The sequence below is a fragment of the Microcaecilia unicolor genome, chromosome 14 (genome assembly GCF_901765095.1).
Source record: "Microcaecilia unicolor chromosome 14, aMicUni1.1, whole genome shotgun sequence".
Classification (NCBI taxonomy): Eukaryota; Metazoa; Chordata; class Amphibia; order Gymnophiona; family Siphonopidae; genus Microcaecilia; species Microcaecilia unicolor.
Genome location: NC_044044.1, coordinates 6,440,550 through 6,465,255, shown reverse-complemented (window position 1 = coordinate 6,465,255; position 24,706 = coordinate 6,440,550). Strand labels below are relative to the sequence as shown.

Sequence of the window (24,706 nt, the reverse complement as noted above, 5' to 3'; positions counted from 1 at the left end):
AATATGCAGAAAAGGAGAGCAGGAAGCGTTAAAAGAGGAGAAATGGAGATGACGGAGTGAGAGACAGAGGGAAGGAGAGGAGAAGCAGAGAACGAAAAGAGAGGGAGGAAGAAGTGATGAGACTGATTTTCTTGCCTGTAGAGTTTGGACACATTGTCAGTTCTGCTTTGGTTTGCACAGTTTTTGCTTTTTGTCCTGTTGAGATAAATCGATAGTCAGGGCTGCTGTATTTTCCTCAGCTTTTTGGTGGGTAGAAAGCTTTGTCTCGTACCTGGACAGCTAATGTGCATCTCTTCCCTCCTTTCACATGCTGCTGTATGCCAGGGCGTGGACGGGCACTGCCACAGCTCTCTGTCATGAGGTCGGCATTCAATTTGGTCCACCCAGAGGGGACCAGTCCCGGAACCATATTTATTACCAGATTCCATAACACCAGGGCCCCCACAATTCAGCTGTTTGCATATAACATCAGTAGCGGTTCTCTTATTATTACAAAGACTTCCCCAGGTGCCGTTGTAATAAACTTCCACCCGCCCAGCGCAATCGTAGTCATCACTCTGCAGTCGCAGGTCCTTGAACTCTAAGGGATATCAGAGCAAGACCATGTTATATTAGTTATCAATAATGTAAACACAGTGACAGGAAACACAATGTCCACTCTGAGTTAGTTCAATATCTTATACCTAGCTCTCAGTATTACCGAAACATGACATGCGATATGGTGGATATGGCTGTCTGTTAAATATTGACTTTATGATATCGCTCAGGTGACCAGAAATCAAAATAGTGGCAATGTTCCTAATACAATCACAAACTAATATATGAATACCAAACCAGAACCCCAGAGCCTGAAAGAAAAGGATGTCATTGACTATGTAAATAAAAAGGAAATGAATGCCCACAAATGCCACCTTCAATGCACTTCAAGGCAGTAGCATAGCTACGTGGGGCCATGGGGGCCTGAGCCCCCTCAAATTTCCTGTGGCCCCTGGTTTTGCTGGTGGGGGGTCTGCAACCCCTGTCAGTTGAAGCATTGTCCAGCGCCGGTCTCTGGCGCTACTGCATTGCCTGCCCTGCTCAATTTGACTAAAAGGAGCGTGCAGGATGTGAAAGGAGGACAGAGGAGGACAGGCAATGCGGTGGCATGGGATAACGCTTCAGTTGGCTGGGGTTGCAGACCCCGCCAGCCAAGTTATTTGCTGCAGCAGTGGGTGGGAAAGGCAGGGCGGCAGGGGGGAGTGGCAAGGTGGCAGACTAAAATGTGCCCCCCTACCTCGGGCTCTGGCCCCCTCCCACGGCGAGGACTGGCTATGCCCCTACTTCCACAGACGACAGGACATATCTGATCACCTGAATATCTTATAAACTTTGCAGAGCTGACCTGAGCATAGGACACTTGCATCCTCCTTGTGTGTGCAATCATGACGATCCCATGACCTTGGAGCACAGTCCCACAAAGCAGATTCATTTCCATCACACTGCAGCTTCCCCAGCCAGATGGGTCCTTTTCCTCTCCCGTAGAAAGCAGAGTGATTCGCCATGACTGCGTGTCCACACTCCAGCTGCTTACACACCACGTGGGCATCTTCCAGGTCCCAGGAGTCATCGCAGACGGTGCCCCAGGTTCCATTGTAATAAACCTCCACTCTCCCAGCACAGCGACCTCCGCCGTCCACCAGCCTGAGCTGTGTATTTCCTGCAGAGGCAAAAAAGATCTCAGCTTCCTGCTTTTGGGGTCATGACTTAGGTGAGCCCTCTATATATGCATCATTATTTTGAACCCCTAGCGGGGGTCACACTATTTTATTTGATGATAATCATGGGGTCATAGCAACAAGAAGCTTGGGAAGCACTGATTTTCATATTTAACATTCTTATTCATAGCTTCCTTCATTTTCTGTAAGAAACAAACAAAAAAAGCAGTGAAGAAATCTTTATATACCTACTACCTATCTCTACTTCAGGAAGCAGGTGAAAGCTCGGCTCTTCAACCAGGACTTTAATGGAAGAAGTAACTAACTTGTTAGCCTCACTTACACACACAAGGATTGACTTGTGCTGCACATACTGCAGTGGGACATGTTTATCCACTCCTACCCTAGCTGAGATAATATTTATCCATCTCTCTGACCTCACGTGCAACTTTCTTCAAATCAATCACCTTACTTTCTAATTCTTCCTACTTTCTTAATCATCTATATGTTACGACTTTGCCTTACCCTTCACTACCAATTGTAATGTTCTATTACGTATTGTGTTGACATAGTAAGTAGTAACTATGTTATACTTTGTATTGTTATAAGAATATTTTTACTGCTGTAATTGTCTATTGCTCATGTTTGATCTATTTTTACTGTACACTGCCTTGAGTGAATTCCTTCAAAAAGGCGGTAAATAAATCATAATAAATAAATACCTACAATATATCAATATTAAAACAGACCAGGATTAGATAAACAGATTCATGCCGTGCTCCAGAGCCCAGAGCCCTTAATCATCACCCTGCCCCTTCCATCACTCCTCACCCTGTGTTCTCTACACTCTCAATAATAACCATCACCCTTCTCCCTCCTATTGCTCCTTACCTATATACCAACAATAAGAGACACTGAGGTCTTCCCAAATCTAGAATATAAGCCCCAAACACTGACTCTTCAATGTCCCATCTTTCACTCTGATGTCATCTAACTAAAATAATAAAGGAACACAATTCTCACCTGAGCACAGGACGCCGACGTCCACCAGATCCTCAGGTGGTGTCAGTTCTGTCCCAGAAAAGCTACAGTTCAGTAACTGGGTCTCATTTCCTTCACACCGAGGATTCTTCAGACCCACCGGACCTTTACCTTTTCCACACACATCAAGGACTTTTATGGGTTGTCCACAGTTTAACTGTCTGCACACGACCAGTGCGTCACTGAGATTCCACTGGGTATCCAGGACTCTCCCCCAGGAGCTCCCAATGTAAATCTCTACCCTGCCGTCACAGTGACTCTGTCCATCCACCAGTCTGAGAGATCCTTCCTGCCCTGGGAGAAGACAGAACATCTCATGGGATGAGGGATTAATGGATTTTACACACTCAGAACACAACATTGACATTACATTGTAATGGCCATGATAGATACACCATCACTCACATCATGGATTCTCGAATCTCTTTTTTAAGGCACTTCTTGTCTCCTCTTTTTCACACACAGTTCATAGACCCATCATTCAGGGTCTGTAACATTTTCTCCTCTTTTTCTCCCCATGCAGGGGGGTATCTCTGAGTTCGTGGCAGCAGCGTTTCTTTCAATGCTGGTTCCTGTGGGCTTTTCTTTACCTGAATGTTCAGAGCTGGCCCAAACCAGGACACTGGGTTTGAATATCCAAGTCATAGGTGCCCAGAAGGAGTTAGCTCATCACTAGTTGGTTATCTGGGCAGGATCTGGTCAGCCTGTAGTAGGAACCGCACCTATCAAGTTGACTCATACTGAATATCGAGAGTATTTTAAGGATGTTGGATGCAGGACCCAGGTCATAGGAGGCAGATCACAGTTATCGTCACAGCTTTTCTGGATCTGCCGTTTGATGACTCACAAGGGGCTTCATGCACTAGATGCAAAGTGAGTAGAAGGGCAGTTCCCTAACTGTGCACCTGTAATTACGCATACCTTGATGAGATAATTGACACTTAGGCACACAAGTGCACAATAATGCAGCAGGTAAGGCCCTTTCTGTGGAACTCGTTGCCAGAGAATGTAGTAAAAGCAGTTAGCTTAGCGGGCTTTAAAAAAGGTTTGGACGGCTTCCTTAAGGAAATGTCCATAGACCATTATTAAGGCGGACTTGGGGAAAATCCACTGCTTATATCTGGGATATTGTCAAAACAAAAACTAAGCCAGTACTCTGTCGAGTGTAAAAAATCGCAAAATATTCAAACAAATGTGAATGCAGTTTTTTTTATGTAAAGTGGAGTAAAGTCTCATATATATAACACGAAGGGAGTTGTTTTCTCACTCAATGCATGAATGTATAGTTCGTGTATATGATTTAATCATTGACTTGACCTCCACCAACCTTTACTGTTAACTGACTTATAACTTATATCAATCCAACTCTCACAATCTGATCGTAATCAACAAAATATATACAGCACTTAGCTTAGGCAGGTTGGTGCACTCAAAAACCCCGACAGGTCCCCGTTTCATGCTAACTTTATCAAGGGGGAGTCACCAATTCCGATAACTGCCTCAAGTTAAAGCAATGGAACACACGCACTTGAGGCAGTTATCGGAATTGGTGACTCCCCCTTGATAAAGTTAGCACGAAACGGGGACCTGTCGGGGTATTTGAGTGCACCAACCTGCCTAAGCTAAGTGCTGTATATATTTTGTTGATTACGATCAGATTGTGAGAGTTGGATTGATATAAGTTATAAGTAAGTTAACAGTAAAGGTTGGTGGAGGTCAAGTTAATGATTAAATCATATACACGAACTATACATTCATGCATTGAGTGAGAAAACAACTCCCTTCGTGTTATATATATGAGACTTTACTCCACTTTACATAAAAAAACTGCATTCACATTTGTTTGAATATTTCTGGGATAAGCAGCATAAAATGTTTTTTACTTTTGGGGGGATCTTGCCAGGTATTTGTGACCTGGATTGGCTACTGTTGGAAACAGGATGCTGGGCTCGATGGACCTTTAGTCTGTCCCAGTATGGCAACACTTATGTACTTATGTACTTGGGATTCTGAATGGAATCTTGCTACACTTTGAAATTCTGCATGGAATCTTGTTACTCTTTAGGATTCTATAATCTTGCTAGTCTTTGGGGTTCTACATGGAATGTTGCTACTCTTTGGGTTTCTCCCAGGTACTTGTGACCTGGATTGGCCACTGTTGGAAATAGGATGCTGAGTTTGATGGACCTTTGGTCTGCCCAGTGTGGCAATACTTATGTACTTAACTGCAAAGGGGTGTGTGCATGTGGGCAGAATATGGGAGAGCCAAGGGCGTGTCTCCAACTTACGCATGTGACTTATAGACTATTGTAAGTTATGCACTTAAGGCTGCCATGTGTAGGACCCTTTAATGCTTGCCATTGACACAGTTCAAGCGGGTTAGCCTAGAGGTAGGTGCAACGATGCCAACACATGCTAGTAATGTCAGATCTCTGTTTGATGCAGTCAAAATGAATCATGGACTGATGACATTGGTCCATCTCTGGGGCCAATCACACACTCAATCTTGTAGCAGCTGTTGAGAGCTGTGAAATACAAAAAGATGTCTGCTACAAGTGAATGTTTGTCAGGGGCATGGGGAAAACACAGGTTCTTAGGAATCAAAGTACCAAACATGCAGATTTTGTTGAAGAGGTGGCTGGTTTTACATTCCTCAATCCAACCTGCACAAGGTGGGTTTCAGATTACTTAGTTATTGGTCAACTGGTTTCAGTTGGAGTGGAAAAGACACGAGAATGTCAACAAGAAATAGGACTAGAACAGATGACTGATATAGAGATGGTGTTCCTGGGGAACGATGTCAGCATCATGAAGCCACTATCAGCCACAATTGATATTCTGTAAGCTGAAAATTACTACTGTATTGGACATGCAATCCCCATGATAACAGGAATTCAGTCAAAATTACAGGGATTGGTTGATGATGCCAATTGGATAAGACAATACAGCCACTAATTACAACTCTGACAAAAGGCTTCTAGGTTTGGTCCAGTATTTGAAGATGACAATTACCACACTGCAACGACGCTTGGTCTGAAGTTCAAGGGACAGGGCAGCTGTTCACCATTACGCTATGGGCCAGAGAGGGAATGTTGATTCAGCTGGGAAAACTCATACCCCAGTCTTCTTCTTCCCTATACTAACTAAAGGAAGGCGATATTTTTAAAGGTCATTAGAGTAGTGGGAATGTTTGCAGAGTGCCTCTAGCAGTCGCCACCTTGGATTCTCCAAATCTTTTATAAATCTCCAGAGCCAAATATGCAAGATGGCGCCTACTTATACAGACCATGGTGTTCATGGGGGTGTAGTTTGGATATAGTTGTGATGTATGAATGGGTTTTATAAAATATACAAATAACATTTATAGAGTGTTTGTACATTTGGGAAGCCGCATTGAACCTGCTAATGAGTGGGAAAGTGCAGGGTATAAATGTTACAAATAAATAAATTCTCTACTTACCTGAACAATATACATTGGCCACATCCTTTGTAACAGAGTCACTGCCCAGGACAGAGGAAGGACATTCACTCAGGCTAGATTCAGTCCCATTGCAGTGAAAGCTCTCCTTCCATAACAGACCAGCCCCGGTGCCATACGGCTCTCCTCCAGGCACTTCTACAACATTCCCACAGTCCAGCTGCCGACACAGCACAGCGGCATCTCGTAGATCCCAGTGGAAGCCGCAGAGTGTCTGCCAGGTGTCCTCATACTGGTACTGAACTCTCCCAGAACATCTGCTGCTCCCATTCTCCAGCCTGTACTGGTATCCTGTGCCCCAAGGGAGAAGGTGAGAATGTCTTACATATATGACCAGCTGTGCTTTACATACACTGTACACTGGATATAATCATTATTGATCAGTTACTATAAGTATTCCTGCACATGTGAAGGAAGACACCAGATGTTATATCGATGGTCTGATTAGCTGAAGGTCCTGGAATTTATAACAATAAGCAGATAAAGGTTAGGGAGTGGGAGAATTAATAATAGGGCACCTACATTGTCAAATAGGCATCTTATCCCCGGACAGCCCTGCACAGGTGATTTAACTAGGCAGGGGCCTCTCTGGCCAGGTTAGATTACTTGAATATCGAACCCTTTGGGTAATTATTCTTAGCGATGTTCCTGTCTCCTGCCTGTCTGCTGCTGGCCTGGGTTAGTTCAAGTTGTTTCTGATGGAGCTGTGGAATTTTCTTATAACAGTGATTACGTTCACATAAAGAGAAACCTTGGTCTTGTAATAAAAAAATTATTATAACTGCAATTGACAGAAATTATAATGATTTTGGAACTGGAACTCTCTCTGAGTACAGCTGTTACATTCATAAATTTTTCAAGTCTTGTATATAGAACAAAACACAGACATTTTACAGCAGGTCTAGGAGTTAAGACTTAATTTTTTTTTCTAGTTCTCACTTGAGCAGATGACACTGACGTCCTGGGAGTGTTGGCAAGTCTCTGCTGCAGCTGTCCTGAGACAGTAAGAGATGTAGGATTCATTCCCAGTGCAATTAAACTTTTCACTCCCGATGTCCCCACTGCCTTCTCCGAAGTATGCCCCCCCTGGGGCTGAGAGTGCTGCCCCACAATTCAGTTCCTTACAGAGTACATTGGCTGCCACCAAATCAAAGTTGGATTCACAGACAGTGAGTGAGGAATTCCGAGTCTTCACCTCAATCCTTCCTGAACAGGCAGAATGTCCTCTAACCAGGTAAGACTCCATGTTCCCTAAAAGAGAAAGGGAGACAGTCAGAGCTCACTGATCCCTCATGTTCAAATGCACTCGCATCGCAGGTGGGAGGTCAGGAAGTAGGACTCATGTGAAGATCCACAGTATTTAAACCAAAATGCTGGTATTTGGGGTAGGATTTTATTTACTTACAAAGAGGGACATTTTTAAAGCCATTCTGCTCTCTAAAGAGTGATCTATGCAAGTAAAAGGGAATTTTGAAAACTGCCCATCCTGTATGTGAATAAAGATAAGTGCATTGTACCATGAGATGTGCCCTTTTTACCTGTAATTAAAATAAACACCAAGACTTCGGCAGCTAAGAAAGTAAATAGAATGTTAGGTATTATTAGGAAAGGAATGGAAAACAAAAATGAGGACGTTATAATGTCTTTGTATTGCTCCATGGTTCGACCACACCTCAAAAATTGTGTGCAATTCTGGTCACCGCATCTCAAAAAACAGAGTGGAATTAGAAAAGGTACAGGGGCGACGAAAATGATAAAGGGGATGGGACGACTTTCCTATGAGGAAAGGCTGAAATGGTTTGTGCTCTTCAGCTTGGAGAGAAGACATCTGAGGGGAGACATGATAGAGGTCTATAAAATACTGAGAGGAGTGGATCAGGTAGATTTGAATCACTTGTTTACTCTTTCCAAAAATACTAGGACTAGAGAGCATGCAATGAAGCTACAAAGTAGTAAATTTAAAACAAATCAGAGAGAATATTTCTTCCTTCAATGTATAACTAAACTCTGGAATTCGTTGCCAGAGAATGTGGTAAAAACTTAGCTTAGCGGGGTTTAAAAAAGGTTTGGATAGCTTCCTAAAAGGAAAGTCCTTAAGCCATTATTAATATAGACTTGGGGGAAAATCCACTGCTTGATTCTAGGATAAGCAACATAAAATGTATTGAACTTTTTTGGGATCTTGCCAGGTATTTGTGACCTGGATTGACCAGTGTTGGAAACAGGATGCTGGGCTTGATGGACCTTCAGTCTGTCCCAGTATGACAACACTTATGTACTTATCAACACAACTTGGGCTGGTTGTGTTTTCAGTATTTCTAATCTATTTCCCCGGTGCAAACCTCCTTCCTCCCAACCCTTTTGTAAGTGTGCATTGCACTCTCACACACATCCTTGGTTTTGAGAGTCCCCTTCTGTGTGAATCCACTGAGAAACATAAGAACATAAGCACCGCCATGCTGGGAAAAGACCAAGGGTCCATCAAGCCCAGCATCCTGTCTCTGTAATCAATGATCTCTGGTACCAGCAGCTCAATGATTCATAGAAGCACGCTTTCCCCTGCCTTCTCTTGTGAGTCACAATCAGGTTTGTCTCTAAGGTTTGCAGAAGAGGAAACGGGGTTCTGAGCAGCAGCTGCCAGTTTGGTTGTTCAGAAGTATCACATTTCCAAAGCTATTAGTTTCAGATTCATCTTTGATTGGCACCATCTTATTGAAGTGATGGATGTCACTGGATCTTTTCTTTCCTCCTGGGGGTGTGAATATATATCTCAAAGTCCTGGCTTATAAAAATATCTTTTTATAGTGTCAGAGCTGTACAGCCTCCACCAAAGGGAAAATTAGCTTCAGCCGTTAATATTTTATACCATCTGATCTCCTGTTTATGAGGAATAACATGAACTCTTGGCTTCTTACCTGAACAGATCACTCCAGCATCTTCTGAATGGACACAGTAAGTTCTCCTCCATCTGTTATGTTCACAGTCCCATAGAACTGACTCAGAACCAGCACATTTAACATTATTCAGCCAAATTGGTCCTGAACCTCTACCAAAAAAGGCCAATGTAGGAGCTTTAAGAGCAGATCCACATCCCAACTGTCTACAGACCACTTCAGCATCTGGCATATCCCAGTAATCATCACACACTGTCCCCCACTGACCACTGTGTTTAATCTCCACTCTCCCAGCACAGGGACTTGGCCCTTGGACCAGCCTCAGCTCCTTATCACCTCCTGCAGAGAGAGAGAGAGAGAGAGAGAGGGAACAGCACAGTTAGAGAAGAGAGACCAGAGAGACACCCCGTAAGGAGCATCACACATTGTACCATAGTCTTCATTCTGGAGTGGAGGAGTGGCCTAGTGGTTAGAGCACCGGTCTTGCAATCCAGAGATGGCCGGGTCAAATCCCACTGTTGCTCCTTGTGACCTTGGGCAAGTCACTTAACCCTCCATTGCCTCAGGTACAAACTTAGATTGTGAGGCCTCCTGGGACAGAGAAATATCCAGAGTACCTGAATGTAATTCACCTTGAGCAACTACTGAAAAAGGTGTGAGCAAAATCTACATAAATAAAATATCTAAGTGGGCAAAGATAGCACTGGATATGACCTGTGCCTGTATAACTGCTCCTCCTCCCCAACTACAACCCCTGCACCACTCTGATGGTATTTTCGAAATGAAAGATGGACGCCCATCTTGTTTCGAAAATACAAGTTTCCTCGCCCCTGGATGGGGATGTTTTGCAAGGACATCCTCATCAAAACTTGGACGTCCCTTTCGAAAGCACCCCTCTCTGTCTTGGAAGGATTTTTCTGTTGCTCTTAGAAGTGTGAAAGGCAGTAGATGAGATTCAGGAATCTCTTAACATCTTTCTTATTTCATAAATTTCTCTCTGTCTCTTAAACTTGTATCTGAGCTGTTGGGTTTGTTATTCTGTTGAACTTCTTTTGGGATTCTTGGAGATTATGTGTTACTGAGCTATTTCTGTGGCTTTTACTGACCTTTGAAATAATGACTTGTTACACCTTTCTGGAATCTAGGACAGTAATAACTCCACTTCAGTTCCAGAAGTGGTATTGTCATCTACACCAAACTCTGTTTTTTTATTTTTTATCTCCTGTGAGCTTCCCTTCAAGTCTCTAATTGTAGATTAGTAAATGATATTTTTCTTGAGTATTGTGCCTTGTCCCCCCTCCTAATTGGACTAAAATTGGATAATATACATTTTTTCTTTTGACAAATTGTAAATGTAAGTGTTTTGCTCTATTATTAATTTTTTTGTAACAAGATTATTCTTGGAAGTGTAGAAAAAAAAAAAAAATAAAAAAAACATTTGTTACACTGCCAAATCTGAACAAATAAGTGAAGGCAGTTTACATACAAGCTAAAAAAAAAAGAAAAGAAAAAGGAATTCCATTAAGATAGGAAAGACAACAGACAAAGAAGAGGAAACTAAACTAAAATTAATAGTAAACATAGAGACAACCCTAGCAAAGAAAAACATCACTGATAACCTGCACCAATAGAAAAATAGTACGTCTTAAGTTTTACATTTCTTGAAAGAGGGTTCAGAGGGGGGTAGATCATTCCAGAGCTTAGGACCAAGAAAGTAAATGACGGAGTGTCGTGTAGTTTCCAAGTGAGCTAATCTTGATGTGGGGAGGACTAAATATATTTATTGAAAAGAATTTATATACTGCCTAATTTTAACAACCTCTCATTTGAAAATCATGTAGAATGTATTTATTTATTTATTTATTTACATGGTCTTGATATACAAGCAGTCAAAAAAAACATGGAAAGAGTAAAGGGGAAAAAGTTAGAATGGAAGGATGGAAGGAATGGAAAACAAAAATAAGGATATGATTCTGCCGCTGTATCGATCTATGGTGCGACCGCACCTCGAGTATTGTGTTCAATTCTGGTCGCCGCACCTAAAAAAAGACATAGTAGAATTGGAAAAGGTGCAGAGAAGGGCGACAAAGGTGATACAGGGGATGGGACGACTTACCTATGAAGAAAGACTGAAGAGGCTGGGGCTCTTCAGCTTGGAGAAAAGGCGGCTGAGGGGAGATATGATAGAGGTCTCTAAGATAATGAGTGGAATGGAACGGGTCGATGTGGAGCGTCTGTTTACGCTTTCCAAAAATACTAGGACAAGGGGGCATGCGATGAAGCTGCAGTGTGGTAAATTTAAAACAAATTGGAGGAAATTTTTCGTCACTCAACGTGTAGTTAAACTCTGGAATTCGCTGCTGGAAAAGGTGGTTAAGGCAGTTAACTTAGCGGACTTCAAAACAGGGTTGGATGGCTTCCTGGAGGAAAAAGCCATAGAATGTTATTGAATGGACGAGGGAATAATACAGTATTTCTAGGATGGGTGGGACAAATTGCTTGTTCTTTTGGCCGCTGTCGGTGACAGGGTGCTGGCCTCGATGGACCCTTGGTCTGTCCCAGCATGGCGATGCTTATGTACTTATGTAGAATAAGGGAGAGACATGACATTCAGAGGAAAACCAGGGGAAGGGAAAGCAAACAAGAGGAAAGGAAACAAAATCTTAAAACAGGCTGCAAATTGGTAGAAAGAGGAGGAACAGGAAAGAAAAGACAGAGACATAAAATAAAAAAAAAAGGCTAAAAATCAATATTGCAGGATCTGCTAAAAACATGATAAAACACCCAGAGGTGGGAGAGAAGGTAGAGCAGATTGTGAAGAATGAAGGAGCGACTGAGAATATAGAGGATCGGGTGGTTATTTAGATCACGCAGTGAAAGCAAAGTCTAGTCTTTTATGTCCCAGCGTAAGAACTTTCTACTTTATAACAAAGACTAAAGGACTGTGCAATTTTCGGTTAGTAATTCAAAGACTTGTTTCACCCAGTTTTGATTATTCAAATTTGACTCCTTTTGGGGGTTCAGAAAACTCAATTATGAACCTTACAGGTCTCCCAAAATTTGGTTGCTAAGGTCATAACTAGTTATAACTGTTAAGAGCACATTTCATCAATTTGAAAAAAAGACTACCCTGTCTCCCTATTGAATACCAAATACAATTTAAAATCATTTGTATAATTTTTAAAATAATAATGGGACAAGGTTTGTGAGGTTTTGGCTGCGAAGCTGCATATATACCAGCCCATGTGATCGTTGAGATTGGAAGATCAATCTGTTTTGATGTTCAATCACACTATATGGTAAGATCAAATGAGCTCAGGAATTCGATATTTTATATAGCAGTTCCTGTGTTATGGAACAAATTACCGCCGAGACTGAGAAGAATTCGGGTCATGAGAGAACTCTGTACAGGCATATGAGAGGGTGGCTGGGTTGTGTTTGATATTGTAGTTATTATTTTCTTCTGATGGGTGTTTTTTATGTCTTTGAAGGTCTTATTTTTTTATGTATTTTGCGATTTTTATATTATAAATGTATGCTTTGTGATCCACTTAGAACTTTTGAATTGTGCGGAACTTAAGTTTTTAAATAAATAAATAAGCTTAGAACTCCTCCCAAACAAAAACAAACAGCAGAACCAGAAATAAGCCCCCAAATGCTTATACCTCTTATTATAGTACAAGGGCCTGTGTATATTTCTACAAATTGTATATTCTTCTTACGACTTTGTAATTCTTTATATTATTACTATGTAAGCCACATTGAGTCTACCATGTGTGGGAAAGCGCGGGGTACAAATGTAATAAATAAATACATAAATAAAAATAAATAAATCTATTATATTGTAAAAGTAACCTTTGGTTATTTCACATACTACTTATTTGCTGTACTATTTAAAACACTACAATAGTGAGAGAAGGTATCAGAAGCCCTAAAGGTCCCAAGACACATTACAGAATTAATATCACAGACAGACGAGATTAACCCATCCCTTTGTACAGAAACTCCCTGGTGTTTACAAGCTGGTCCCATAGATGATGGACCCAAAAATAATTCCCATGAAATTGGAGATAATATTGATTGATTGATGTTAATATTCTCTACTCATCAGCTGAGATTGAACCATTTACTGTACCTTGGGTTCCAGAGAGATAAAGGATTAAAAGCCAGACCACTGGAGAGGAAAGATGTCCCACCAACGTCATCCTGAGTACGTGACCATGAACGGCACTGCAGTGATCAAAGGTCAAATATTTCCCTGGTGTCTTCTACTACTAACAACTGATCCCCTCCTAAGATTGCAGTGACCACAGCTCGGGGATCTCCGTGAGGTCTTCTACACCTGACAAGAAAGCTCAGAATGAGGTTCAGCACCCCCTTGGGTTCATCTGCTGTGTATGAGCAACTGAGAGGAGTGTCAGAGTCTCAAATACTGACCGCAATGTAACAGTAGCAGCCAATGAGAAATGTTCTTGCCTTTTTTGTAAGATATTGGAATGAAATACTTGAAGTTTCCCATATGCAAAATGTCCAATAAAAATTCAGAATAAGCAACATAACCATATATGATTTTTGCTCTGCCTCTGCTGTGCCTTTACATCTGGTTTGGTTCTTATATAAAAAAAAGTGTCTTCCTCTCTTTAATACACTGTGTCAGATGTACAGGTGCCCTGTCCGTATCTCAGCACTTATGTTAAATTAGGCCTGGAAGGATGTGGTGGTGGTGAAATGGTGGGCACAGGTGTTACCTTTTGGTCACCAGCTGAATCCAAATCAATCAATAAACACAAATAAAATAAATAAATAAAGAGTCTTCCCTCTCAGCTGTTCATCCATTAATACATCTGTACATTCTTTTATCCATCCATCCATCCAGATATAGCTATGTATCCATCAATGCCATCCTCCTTATATTGTTCTTACATTGTGCGTGAGTCTGGTAGCGCTATACAAATGCTATTAGTAGTAGTAGTTCTTCAATCCATTCATTATCTATTAATCAATCATTCAGTGTCCATGTCTCTGCTCATAAACCATGCATTCATCATTATTTATCCATTGAAATATCTTCTGTAAGCTCACCCATTAACCCTTGATCCATTCATCTATTCAAGGTTCCATTGATTGACTCATCCAATCATCTGTCTATCATCTATTTATCCATCATTCAGTGTCCTCCAATCATTTGGCATCCAATAATTGGACACTTTAACATCTCCATATAATCCTTCATATTATTTATTCATCAATCAATCAATCAATTCATCATCTGATATCCATCAAGCCTCCTTCAAGTCCTGTAGAACTGATGTATCTCTACCTGTCCATTCACTGATTCATTATTCTAACTTCCAAGTGCCCAGGGCAGGATTACGTCAAGCTCCATCTCTGATCGTCTTCAAATCTAAGCTAAAAGCCCACCTTTTTGATGCTGCTTTTAACTCCTAACCCTTGTACACTTGTTCAGAACCCTTATTTTATCATCCTTACTTTAATATTCCCTTATCTCTTGTTTGTCCTGTTTGTCTGTCCTAATTAGATTGTAAGCTCTGTCGAGCAGGGACTGTCTGTTCATGTTCAAGTGTACAGCGCTGCGTACATCTAGTAGCGCTATAGAAATGATAAGTAGTAGTAGTAGATTACGCAAAGCCTAAATATGTAAAGATGGACCTTTCAGACATCTGTATTTCAATAGCTGCCAAAGCAGATTTCTGATTTGGTGAGTCAGCTGCTGGCAGAAAGAAGAGTGAGAGAGGTCTGAACGTTCTCCCCACACTCTATGCCATGTACCCAATCAGCAGGAACAGCTGGCAAAACAGTGTTTCGATCTGGCTGATTCTTCATCTGCAATTTTCCTTTGTAGTCAGAACTTCAAGGGACCCTGATTATGGGAGTTCTTAAAAGTGTTTGTCTTATGATGAGGGAAATCAACGTGCTTGTTTACATAGGGCTCATGAAAGGGTTAACCTTGCTCTGCATGCATTACTCTAAATACTTTCATCCTCCTCCATTCATCCATTGTCCTTAAATCCAGAACAAATCATCTGTCCAATGCTCATCCATTCATCAGTCATATCTGCCGCTCATCCAGTCACTCCTCAATGACCACTATCCCCTGTAGATCCTGCAATGAATGATGAGGCAAACCAGCAGGAAAACAAAGTGGGTGAAACTGGGCCAGACTAAGATATGATACCAGGAGAAGTATCTATGGACATTTAGAAAAACATTTTAAAAGCTTAGATTTGTATCTGTGTTGTACAACCCTTCAGTGCGTTAAACATGATGTCAACAACCCTCCACAACATCTGGGACTGTCACCCTATCACGCCTACTGTTACACCATGCAATGGCTTTAATTAAGAAACTAGAAGCCCAAAAGACCCAACTCCCACAATCAGAAACCAATGGGGCCAGACTTGCACAGTGTGAGAAAAGATTCAAAAGGGAAATAAACTATTTGAAGGCAAAGGTTTCACTGAATTGAACAGTCTTTAGGCTTCATTTAATGGATGGGACGTCTGCACTTTCAGAAGTGTCTTCATTAGTGAGTCTTATATTGCCTGATATTATTAAGTCAACTCTTCCGATGTACGTTTCCCCAATGTGGTCATGCCACATGAACTTTATCTTACCATGACATCACCTTGTATTTGTTCACACCGGAGCCTGCAAAGGCCTCTCCGGTACTATGTAAGCCACATTGAGCCTACAAATAGGTGGGAAAATGTGGGATACAAATGTAACAAACAAACAAATAAATAAATAAATAATTGCTTTGTATTTTTCTTCTTTTTCTTGATCTATATAATTATTTTATCTTATGTAAACCACCTAGAGCTCCTGGTTTAGATGGTATATACATAAGTTATTATTATTAGCATTATATTATTATAGTATGCCCTGGATGTGATTGTGCATGTATGCTGATGACTGTGTATGTATGTTGGTGTGTCTATGTGTATATGTGTGTATGGATGGATGTTGGTGTATCAGTGTGTATTTTTCAAGTCTACAGCTCTATTATGTGCTCCTACACCTTGTGGTTTCATCTTTCTATTGCAGAACACCAGAGACAGGAATCGGTGCCTCGGTGTCTATGTGCAGGAAGGTATCTTTGGTTTTGGGCGGGTGATCATTTCCCTTCCAGATGTTACTTTTATAACTTACTCATACTCATTGAGGGAGAAGATAAAATCTTTACAAGCTCAATGGGGAGCAGGTGCAGAAGCAAAGGCTGCAGGAAAGGAGGTCCCATTGCTAAAATCATTTCAACAAAATCACCGCAGTTTGCACTTTAGCTGTGTCTGTGCTTAAGAATTTAAATAAGAACATGAGATCACCCAAGAAATGTTCAATCTCATTAGAGCCAGACGACGACAGACAGGACATGGTTGTGGTTGAATTCAGGGCAGTCGCAGTCCAGGAGCTGTAAAGCTTTGCCATGCAAAATGCTGTCTGCCTGGGCCACCACTGACCCTAGTCTGCTGGTGCCAAACTGATGGGACAGGAGTGACTGGGGATCACTCCTGACCAGTGACGAGCAATCACTAGGTGAAGAGGAATGGGGAGATTGAATGCATATTCTTACTAATTCAGGGACTTAATGAATCTTTCTCTCTTAGACCGATTTTAAGAAAAGGAATCCAACCGGAACATTAGACCTTGTGGAAGCTGTATGACACTGCAGATAAATTTAAATAAAATTCAATTTCTGATGAATCTGCTGTCTCTGGGAGCTTTTTATTGTGGACTATGCTGTTATTCATATTAATTCTTGCAGTGTGCAGTTTTTCACCTTTAGGTCTAAAAAAGCACCAAGGCCTGAATGTGATATCATCAATTGATGCCCCTAGAGGATTAAAGTGATGCTTTTGCATCAGTGAAGGGGTGCTACAAAGGGGCACACTCCTTTTACTGACCCGGTGTGCTAACTTTATTTAAGCTGCAAAATTTGTAATAGTTTAAGATTTGCTGTCTGAAATAGCTAAAATGTCAATTGCGTCAAGCGGAATGAAGGTGGCGTCATTCCTCTACTCTACTACTACTTAACATTTCTAGAGCGCTACTAGGGTTACGCAGCGCTGTACAAAATAAACAAAAAGGTCCCTGTTCAAAGGAGCTTACAATCTAAAGAACGAAATGTCAAGTTGGGGCAGTGTAGATTTCCTGGGTAGAGGTTAGGTGCCGAAGGCGACCTTGAAGAGGTGGGCTTTAAGCAGAGATTTGAAGATGGGCAGGGAGGGGGCCTGGCGTATGGGCTCGGGGAGTTTGTTCCACGCGTGGGGTGAGGCGAGGCAGAAAGGGCGGAGCCTGGAGTTGGTGGTGGTGGAGAAGGGTACTGAAAGGAGGGATTTGTCTTGAGAGTGGAGGTTACGGGTAGGAACGTAAGGGGAGATGAGGGTTGAGAGGTAAGGAGGGGCTGCAGATCGAGTACATTTGTAGGTTAGTAGCAGAAGCTTGAATTGACTCCTTGTTCCTTGTCAGCTGACGAAGATCAGTAGTGAACCATGGTTCGGATTGACAGTTGGCTGTAGAGACTTTCCAAGTTTTGAAAGGGGCTAATGTATTATAGGCATCCTTAAGGCTGGAGTTCCAATTTGCTCATCTAATAATCAGAAAAAGCATTAATATCGATGGTAGAACTTGCAAGAAGAGACCTGGCTGAAACCTTAACTAGGTTCCTAAATTGAAGAGTCTTAGAAAAGGAAGTGCTCAGCGACAGAGAATCTCTTAAGATTTAACAGGAGAAATCAGTGGTCTGTCCAGGTTGGAGGGTGAACTGCTTTCAAACGTAAAGAGGTGTTAAGTGTAGTAGGTGAAAAAATCAAGTCTAGCGTATGATCATCTTTGTGTGTACGGCCTATTACATGTTGTGACAAATATAGATCAGAAAATAATGTACTGAGATCATGGGAGAAGGGGGCTGTAGGGACATTGATATGAATGTTGGAGTCACGATCCTCAACCATAGAGAGGAGATGCCCACCTTCTAGCACAGGGATGGGCAACCATGGTCCTTGAGGGCCACAACCCAGTCAAGTTTTCCACAATGAATATTCATGATATCTATTTTCATACAACGGAAGCAGTACATGCAAATCAATCTCATGCATATTCATTGTGGAAGTCTTGAAAACCTGAATGGGTTGTGGCCCTCGGAGCTGTGGATGCCCATCCCTGTTCTAGCAAGTGTCCATGGAGAAAGAGCTTGATATGGTCTTCCACTGAAGGTCAGCGCCTTAAATAATGCTATTTACCACAATGGGATCTGATTACTAATAACACACTGTAAACAGGCCCGCTGCTTCAGAATGGGGGAGGAAGCCGCCTCCCGCGAATAGCCAGATCTTCACAAACTGCCACCAGGGGATACTTCAAAACATTCCTTTATTTTTCAGGTTAATGACCAAAACTTTACTCCAGAGCCCTGGGTTAGGGCTTCTCAGGCAGGGCTGTTCTGCCTTGCTTAGTACATCAGCTCACTAAACACAAAGTCTGTGCCCCCTTCCCTGAGGGGGAGGCAATAGTCCTTTTGAAATCCCTCCTTGGTTGTCAAAATCAGTAGCAAACAAACAGTCCCTGCCCCCAAGCAGGATTTTCCCCCCTTTATAAACAAGCCTTTCAAATTCAACAGAGTTTCTCAAAATAATCAGATTTCAGTTTGGGAAACAGGTTTGTAATTCTCCCCAGCAAACTTTCCAACAGTCAGGCTTTCTCCCAAAGCAAACAGGTCCCACAAAAGAAAGTAGGCTTCTCTATTTAAGCAGGGTTTAAACCAAACTAAATTCCAAACAATGTAGATTTGCAAACCTTCAGGTGCTGTGCTCCTCAGTACTCTCAAGCTCCCATTCCATTGAGGTTTCTTCCCCCTGCTCAGCCTGATTAACCCCCTCTTCCATCCAATTCTCCTCCTGGTTCTCACCCCACCCCCCTCTCTAGTACAGGCGGGTGGCATGATATACTGATTGCGGGTCCAGGGGAACTGGGCTCCTTCATTTTCCCTCCCTCTTGTGATCGGAGATGGTAGTTGGTCAGCTTGCCTATCCCCATTCCCTTCTTTCGTGATCACCCTCTACCTTCCCTCCTGCAATGACTTCTGGTAGATGTAGTTTAGGGTTTTGCTGCTTCATTCTATACATCTGGGATGTAGCCTTGTCACAACACATTAACACGGGAGCTCACTTTAGTGTTTGTGATGGAAGTTTGAGAGTAGCTATTGGGTTCTGATGATGTAAGTGTGGCTAGTTCTGGATAGCTCTAATCAGTCGTGGTTTGTGTTTGATATTATGTGATTTGAGTATGTTATTGTTGAATATTTTGTATTGGATGCTTCTGAGTTTTATTTCATTGTTAATTCTATTGTAAATGTAAATTGATTCTGTTTTGTTCCCTTTGATTATGACTGTTAACTTTGGAACCCATTTTGGAAAAGGTAAAATAGAAATAAACCATTAAACCGTGTAAAAAAAGCAACTTCTACTCATTCAGAAAAAACTGTTAGAAAGCCGAGCTAGGACTCAGAAGAAATATACAAACTCCCAGAGATTAGCGGCTCCTGTTTTCAATGAGTTGGATCTAGCAGACTGGGGGAAATAGCCAGCAACATTTTGGGTTTCCATTCTTTAGGGTCAGGAACATCTTTCTCACCACACCCTACACTTGGCCTGGAGGAAGCCTTTCTCTCTTGGCTGATAGAAGGAAGGAGGTTTGCAGCAACATCACTGGTGTGAGTCATATTTAATTTTAATTTAATTCAGGCATTTATAGTCTGATTAACTTTCAAGCTCAAGGTGAAGGACAATCACACATTGTACGCAGGTACAATCTCTGTCCCTAGAGGGCTCACAATCTTGGGTGGGAATTGAACTCAGGATGCTGGGATTGAAGCCCGCTGTACTAACCATTAGGCTATTCCTACACTCCAGGGCAGCATCACTACTGTGGTGTTTACAGCTTTGTGACATCAATGCTAAGAATAATTTCCTGCTCAGCTGCACGAAGACAACCTTTCAGATTTTATCTACAATTCCATTATCAAAGGCTTTAACTGACAATATAGCAAGTACAGAATGAAAGGTTACAGAATATAGGGATCCCATAAAGGACTTGGACATCTGTAAATCAGCGGCTGGGCTGTTATACCACATTCAGACCCAACCTGAGTGAGAGGTTTCATCACATTTGTAAAGATTTTCTTTCCTTCCTCATCTATAAGTTGAACTTTGATATTAAAAACACATTGAAAAGCTTCCTGTGCTAACCGCTACCTCAATCAAGGAACTGAGCAAGAGATGACATCTCTACACAAGATAAGAGAGACCTCACACTCTGCACTGATAGGCTGGCTGCCTGACTGTCACTTCTGCAGTAATAGCACAGTGTAAAAATTTCTCAGAGCACTTTGGATCTTATATTGATGCCCCAGTGACTCCGCTTTCAGCATCATCGTAATCAGAGGTCAGGGGGTTGGGCGCTGGGTCCTGATTCTCACTCACTTGGAAGCTGCTACTCAAATCTGAGAAGAGTCCTGTGAACGGAAAGAGGAAAATCAAATTCAGAGACCTCTGTAAACTCCTGAAGTGTCTCCATGGGACAACAATGCAAGAAACAGCTTTCAGACCCTAATCAGTGCCTGATCTATCATTCACCAATCACCTTACCAATTAAAACCACGTTTTAAAGTCTTAAACTGCAAAGGAAATATGGACGTGAAAGTTCAGGATGTGCTTTGTTCTAATGCAGACATGGGGCAATTTTGACCCCCCCCCCCCCCCACTACAGTGGTTTGTAAATGCATAATTGAATACAGATTAAGTAATCTTCTGAACAGTTTGGAAGAGGGAAGAAAGGGATGATGCACTTTAGCTAGCTTGCATAACAAATCACTTTGGTCAGTTTGAAAGAACACAGCCTGTGCTTCTGCAGTCAATTTCACACCACAGGCAGGCAACAAGTAGAATGTTGGACTGCAGGAACCCTGATCTTCTCTTGGCTTAAACAGCTATTTATGAATGTAATTAGTTATGTAAGAATATGTTTGGCGAAGACCTTCAGGAATCAGAGCATGTGACACTCTTTTATTTCAGCAGAGTTCACTCCCTCAACCACGCTGTACCCTTGCCCCAGCACATCACCCTTATTATTCACCTTACTGGTTTGTGCATATGTGGTGAGGTATAAAGTAGGAGCATGGTGCAAACACCACTGTCTCAGATCATTTACCATCTCATATGCCTGTCTGCCCATCTCACCAGTTTCCATGTGTACAGGACTGGGGCAGCCTCCAGAGACAGCATCATCGTAGCCATGATCTGCGACGTCTTCTGACAGAACCAGGGGATCATCTGAAGCTATGAAAGCAACAAATCAAGGAGAAACCAAGGCTGTAAAACAACTGAAACCCAGGAATTGTTCCTTAAGACAGGTTACATAAGTACATAAGTGTTGCCATACTGGGACAGATTGAAGGTCCATCAAGCCCAGTATCCTGTTTCCAACAGTGGCCAATCTAGGTCACAAGTACCTGGCTAGATCCCAAAACAGTACATTTTATGCTGCTTATCCCAGAAATAAGCAGGGGATTTTCCCAAGTCCAAGTTAATAATGGTTTATGGACTTTTCTTTAAGGAAGCTATTCAAACCTTTTTTAAACCCTGCTAAGCTAACTGCTTTTACCACATTCTCTGGCAACAAATTCCAGAGTTTAATTACACACTGAGTGAAGAAATATTTTATACGATTTGTTTTAAATTTACTACTTTGTGGCTTCATTGCGTGCCCCCTGGTCTTTTGTCTGTGTCCTTTGAGTTCTCCTTGAAGCTTGTTTCAGACACTTCATTACCTTTTGAAGCACAGGGGTCAGCAGTGGTCAAATCCTGTTTCATACACATGATACACCAGTTTCAATCCATTTTAGAAAGAAAGGATTTGGAAACATTGGCGCAATTAATAGTAACAAGCATGATCAACTCAATCAATGGTAATAAGGTCTTTCTGAAAAAAAAATGCAAACCAATTCTTAAATGTTTGGAACTCCTTAAGAACACGGCTGCTAGAGTAAACTGTTCAGAATCATAGATGGAGTGGGTTATAAATCTTTTGCTGATGGTGAAAACTCTTAAGCCCCAAATTTCAAAAGAATTCACATGTTCATTGGCAGCCGGCAAAGATATAACTTCCCTATCCATGTTTAGTTAGTTAATATAATCCATCTTCTGCAGAATGTAATAGAGACAATTTTGGAGCTATTGCTAAGAAAAACCAGAAGTCATATTCATTTAATTACATCTGATATTCTAATAAAAGTAACAGAAATGAAGCAGATACTAGACCCAACTCACCTCTGCTCAGTGCCGGGGAGTTGTTGACTTCAGGGTCCTCTGCATTGTCATACTCAGCCTGAGATGGATCTGCGGGAAAAGGTCCCAAAGAAGACATGTGGGGTTAGGAATGAATATCTAACATGATCACAAGCAGTTCTGGAGGCTCCTTCACATTTTTATACCAGGCATTAGGTATTAGTTCTTCAACAGATGAGTATCTAAGATGGTCGTTTTTAGTTGTGCAGGCCCCTCCCCTTTTCACACTTGGAGAGGCAGTTTCAATATGATGCCCAAGTCTGATTTGTACATGTGTGTGTGCTCTTTGCATCTCTCATTATGGACCATTTTGAAAAAATAAATATCCTAGGGAAAAACGCACAAGAACAAGACATAGGGATGGTTATGGGGCAGCAGAGCAGAGGGACAGCCTAGTGGTCAGTGCAGTGGACTTCATATAAAGGGGCCCAGGTACTAATCCCAGCTTAGCACCCTTATTTTGTATTGCGAGCCCTCCAGGAACACCTAAGAACCTACTGTACCTAACTGGACACCACTGGAGTAGCCCTCAAACCTGCATGTGTCTCCTATATATAAGTAGGTAGGTTTTTGGAGGACTCACAATTTCCACCAGAAGTGTAGTAGTTAGAGTGGGATACGGACCCGGGTCCCTTTCTCTACAGTCCACTGCACTGACCACTAGCCCACTCCTGGGACCAGCTTGCTGCTTTAAGAGGAATGGTTATAATACTATACTATCCACCATGATCACATCCAGTGCTGGAAACACCATCCCTCCCTTTAATACTCTGTACATGTAGGTATCTTTCAGATTTTCTCTCTTATTACCAGTCTCAGATTCAGGTTCATCAGAAGGGCTGCGTTCATAGTAGTGGACACTGTTCACCAAGTCACTGGAAAGGGAGTCTGTAAATAACAGAAGAAAATATGATTTTTCATTAAGTGCCAGAGCTGTACATTTAGTATCAATGTACAGGATTTACAACTTGACAAATGACTAAAGCTATAGATACAGCAGGAGGAAATGATTAAAAAAAAAAAAAGCATTTATGGAGTCAGTGCCACCTGTTGCCCCTATAAATTCCTTTAAATAACAGCCTATGACTGATTCTTACAAATCCATCATGGTGAGAAAACCTGTAATTCAACTCTGAAATTCGTTGCCAGAGAATGTGGTAAAGGCAGTTAGCTTAGTAGAGTTTAAAAAAGGTTTGGATGGCTTCGTAAAGTAAAAGTCCATAGACCATTATTAAATTGGACTTGGGGAATATCCACTATTTCTGGGATAAGCAGCATAAAATCTTTTTGTACTTTTTGGGGGATCTTGCCAGGTATTTGTGACCTGGATTGGCCACTGTGGGAAAAAGGATGCTGCTCTTGATGGACCTTTGGTCTGTCCCAGTATGGCAATACTTACGTACTTTGATTATATATTATTTGTATAGATCCATCATGGATAGATGAGGGACTGGTGGAGATATACAGTCAGTGTGTTTGAGCTATCCGTGGTGCTGAATGTTTAATATAGCTCTGTCATGCAGGGAAACAGTACAGCTTTATCTTAGAACCTTTCTGCCAGCCAGGGGAGCTGAGTCAGCAAGCAATTTGCACTGGTTCTGTATATCAAAGAGAACAAACTCACTATTAATTGACTTTTCTCATGCCAGGCACTGAGGTCATGCTAATAGGGAAAGTGCTAGTACAGCATCCATAAAGGAATTTAAAATGTCTGCTCACTATCTTTTTGCTGTACTCAGAATCTTTGTGATATTAAAGTGCCTTTCATTCTGTAAAGCTTCTGGTAGATAGGTTGTAATGGGGAAGTGATACAAGTTCATCCAGGATGCCTAATATTGCACCGACAATGAAAATAAAGAATCCCCACTTCACTCAAGGCTTCATGTCATGAAAAATATATGAGTCAATCCTGAGTGTCCAGTCTTGCAATCAAATTATTAATGGAATTTCATAATACTTAAAATATTAATCAAGATTGGGAAAAGATCGGCTCTGGTTCATGTGGAGGAATAGCCTAATGGTTAGTGCAGTGGCCTATGAACCAGGGGAACCACATTCAGTACTCACTGCAGCTCCTTGTGACTCTGGGCAAGTCACTTAACCCTCCGTTGCCCCAGGTACAAATAAGTACCTGTATATAATACGTAAACTGCTTTGATTATAACCACAGAATGGCAGTATATCAAGTCCCAGCCACTTTCCTCATGTGTTCTGTGTGATCTGGAGTCAGATAGTCAT

The 24,706-nt window shown here is 41.7% G+C and overlaps 1 protein-coding gene across 1 annotated transcript in view; it reads right to left on the bottom strand.

Annotated features, from left to right (window-relative positions):
- LOC115458232 (deleted in malignant brain tumors 1 protein-like) overlaps window positions 1-24,706 on the bottom strand; it is a 71,192-nt gene that overhangs the window by 10,994 nt on the left and 35,492 nt on the right. Inside the window, exons 10-13 of the mRNA XM_030188092.1 lie at window positions 9,115-9,443; window positions 1,382-1,685; window positions 272-580; window positions 136-195 (exon numbers count right to left, since the gene is read on the bottom strand). Of these exons, the coding sequence (XP_030043952.1) occupies window positions 136-195; window positions 272-580; window positions 1,382-1,685; window positions 9,115-9,443 (1,002 nt within the window). The remainder of the gene's footprint in view (window positions 1-135; window positions 196-271; window positions 581-1,381; window positions 1,686-9,114; window positions 9,444-24,706) is intronic.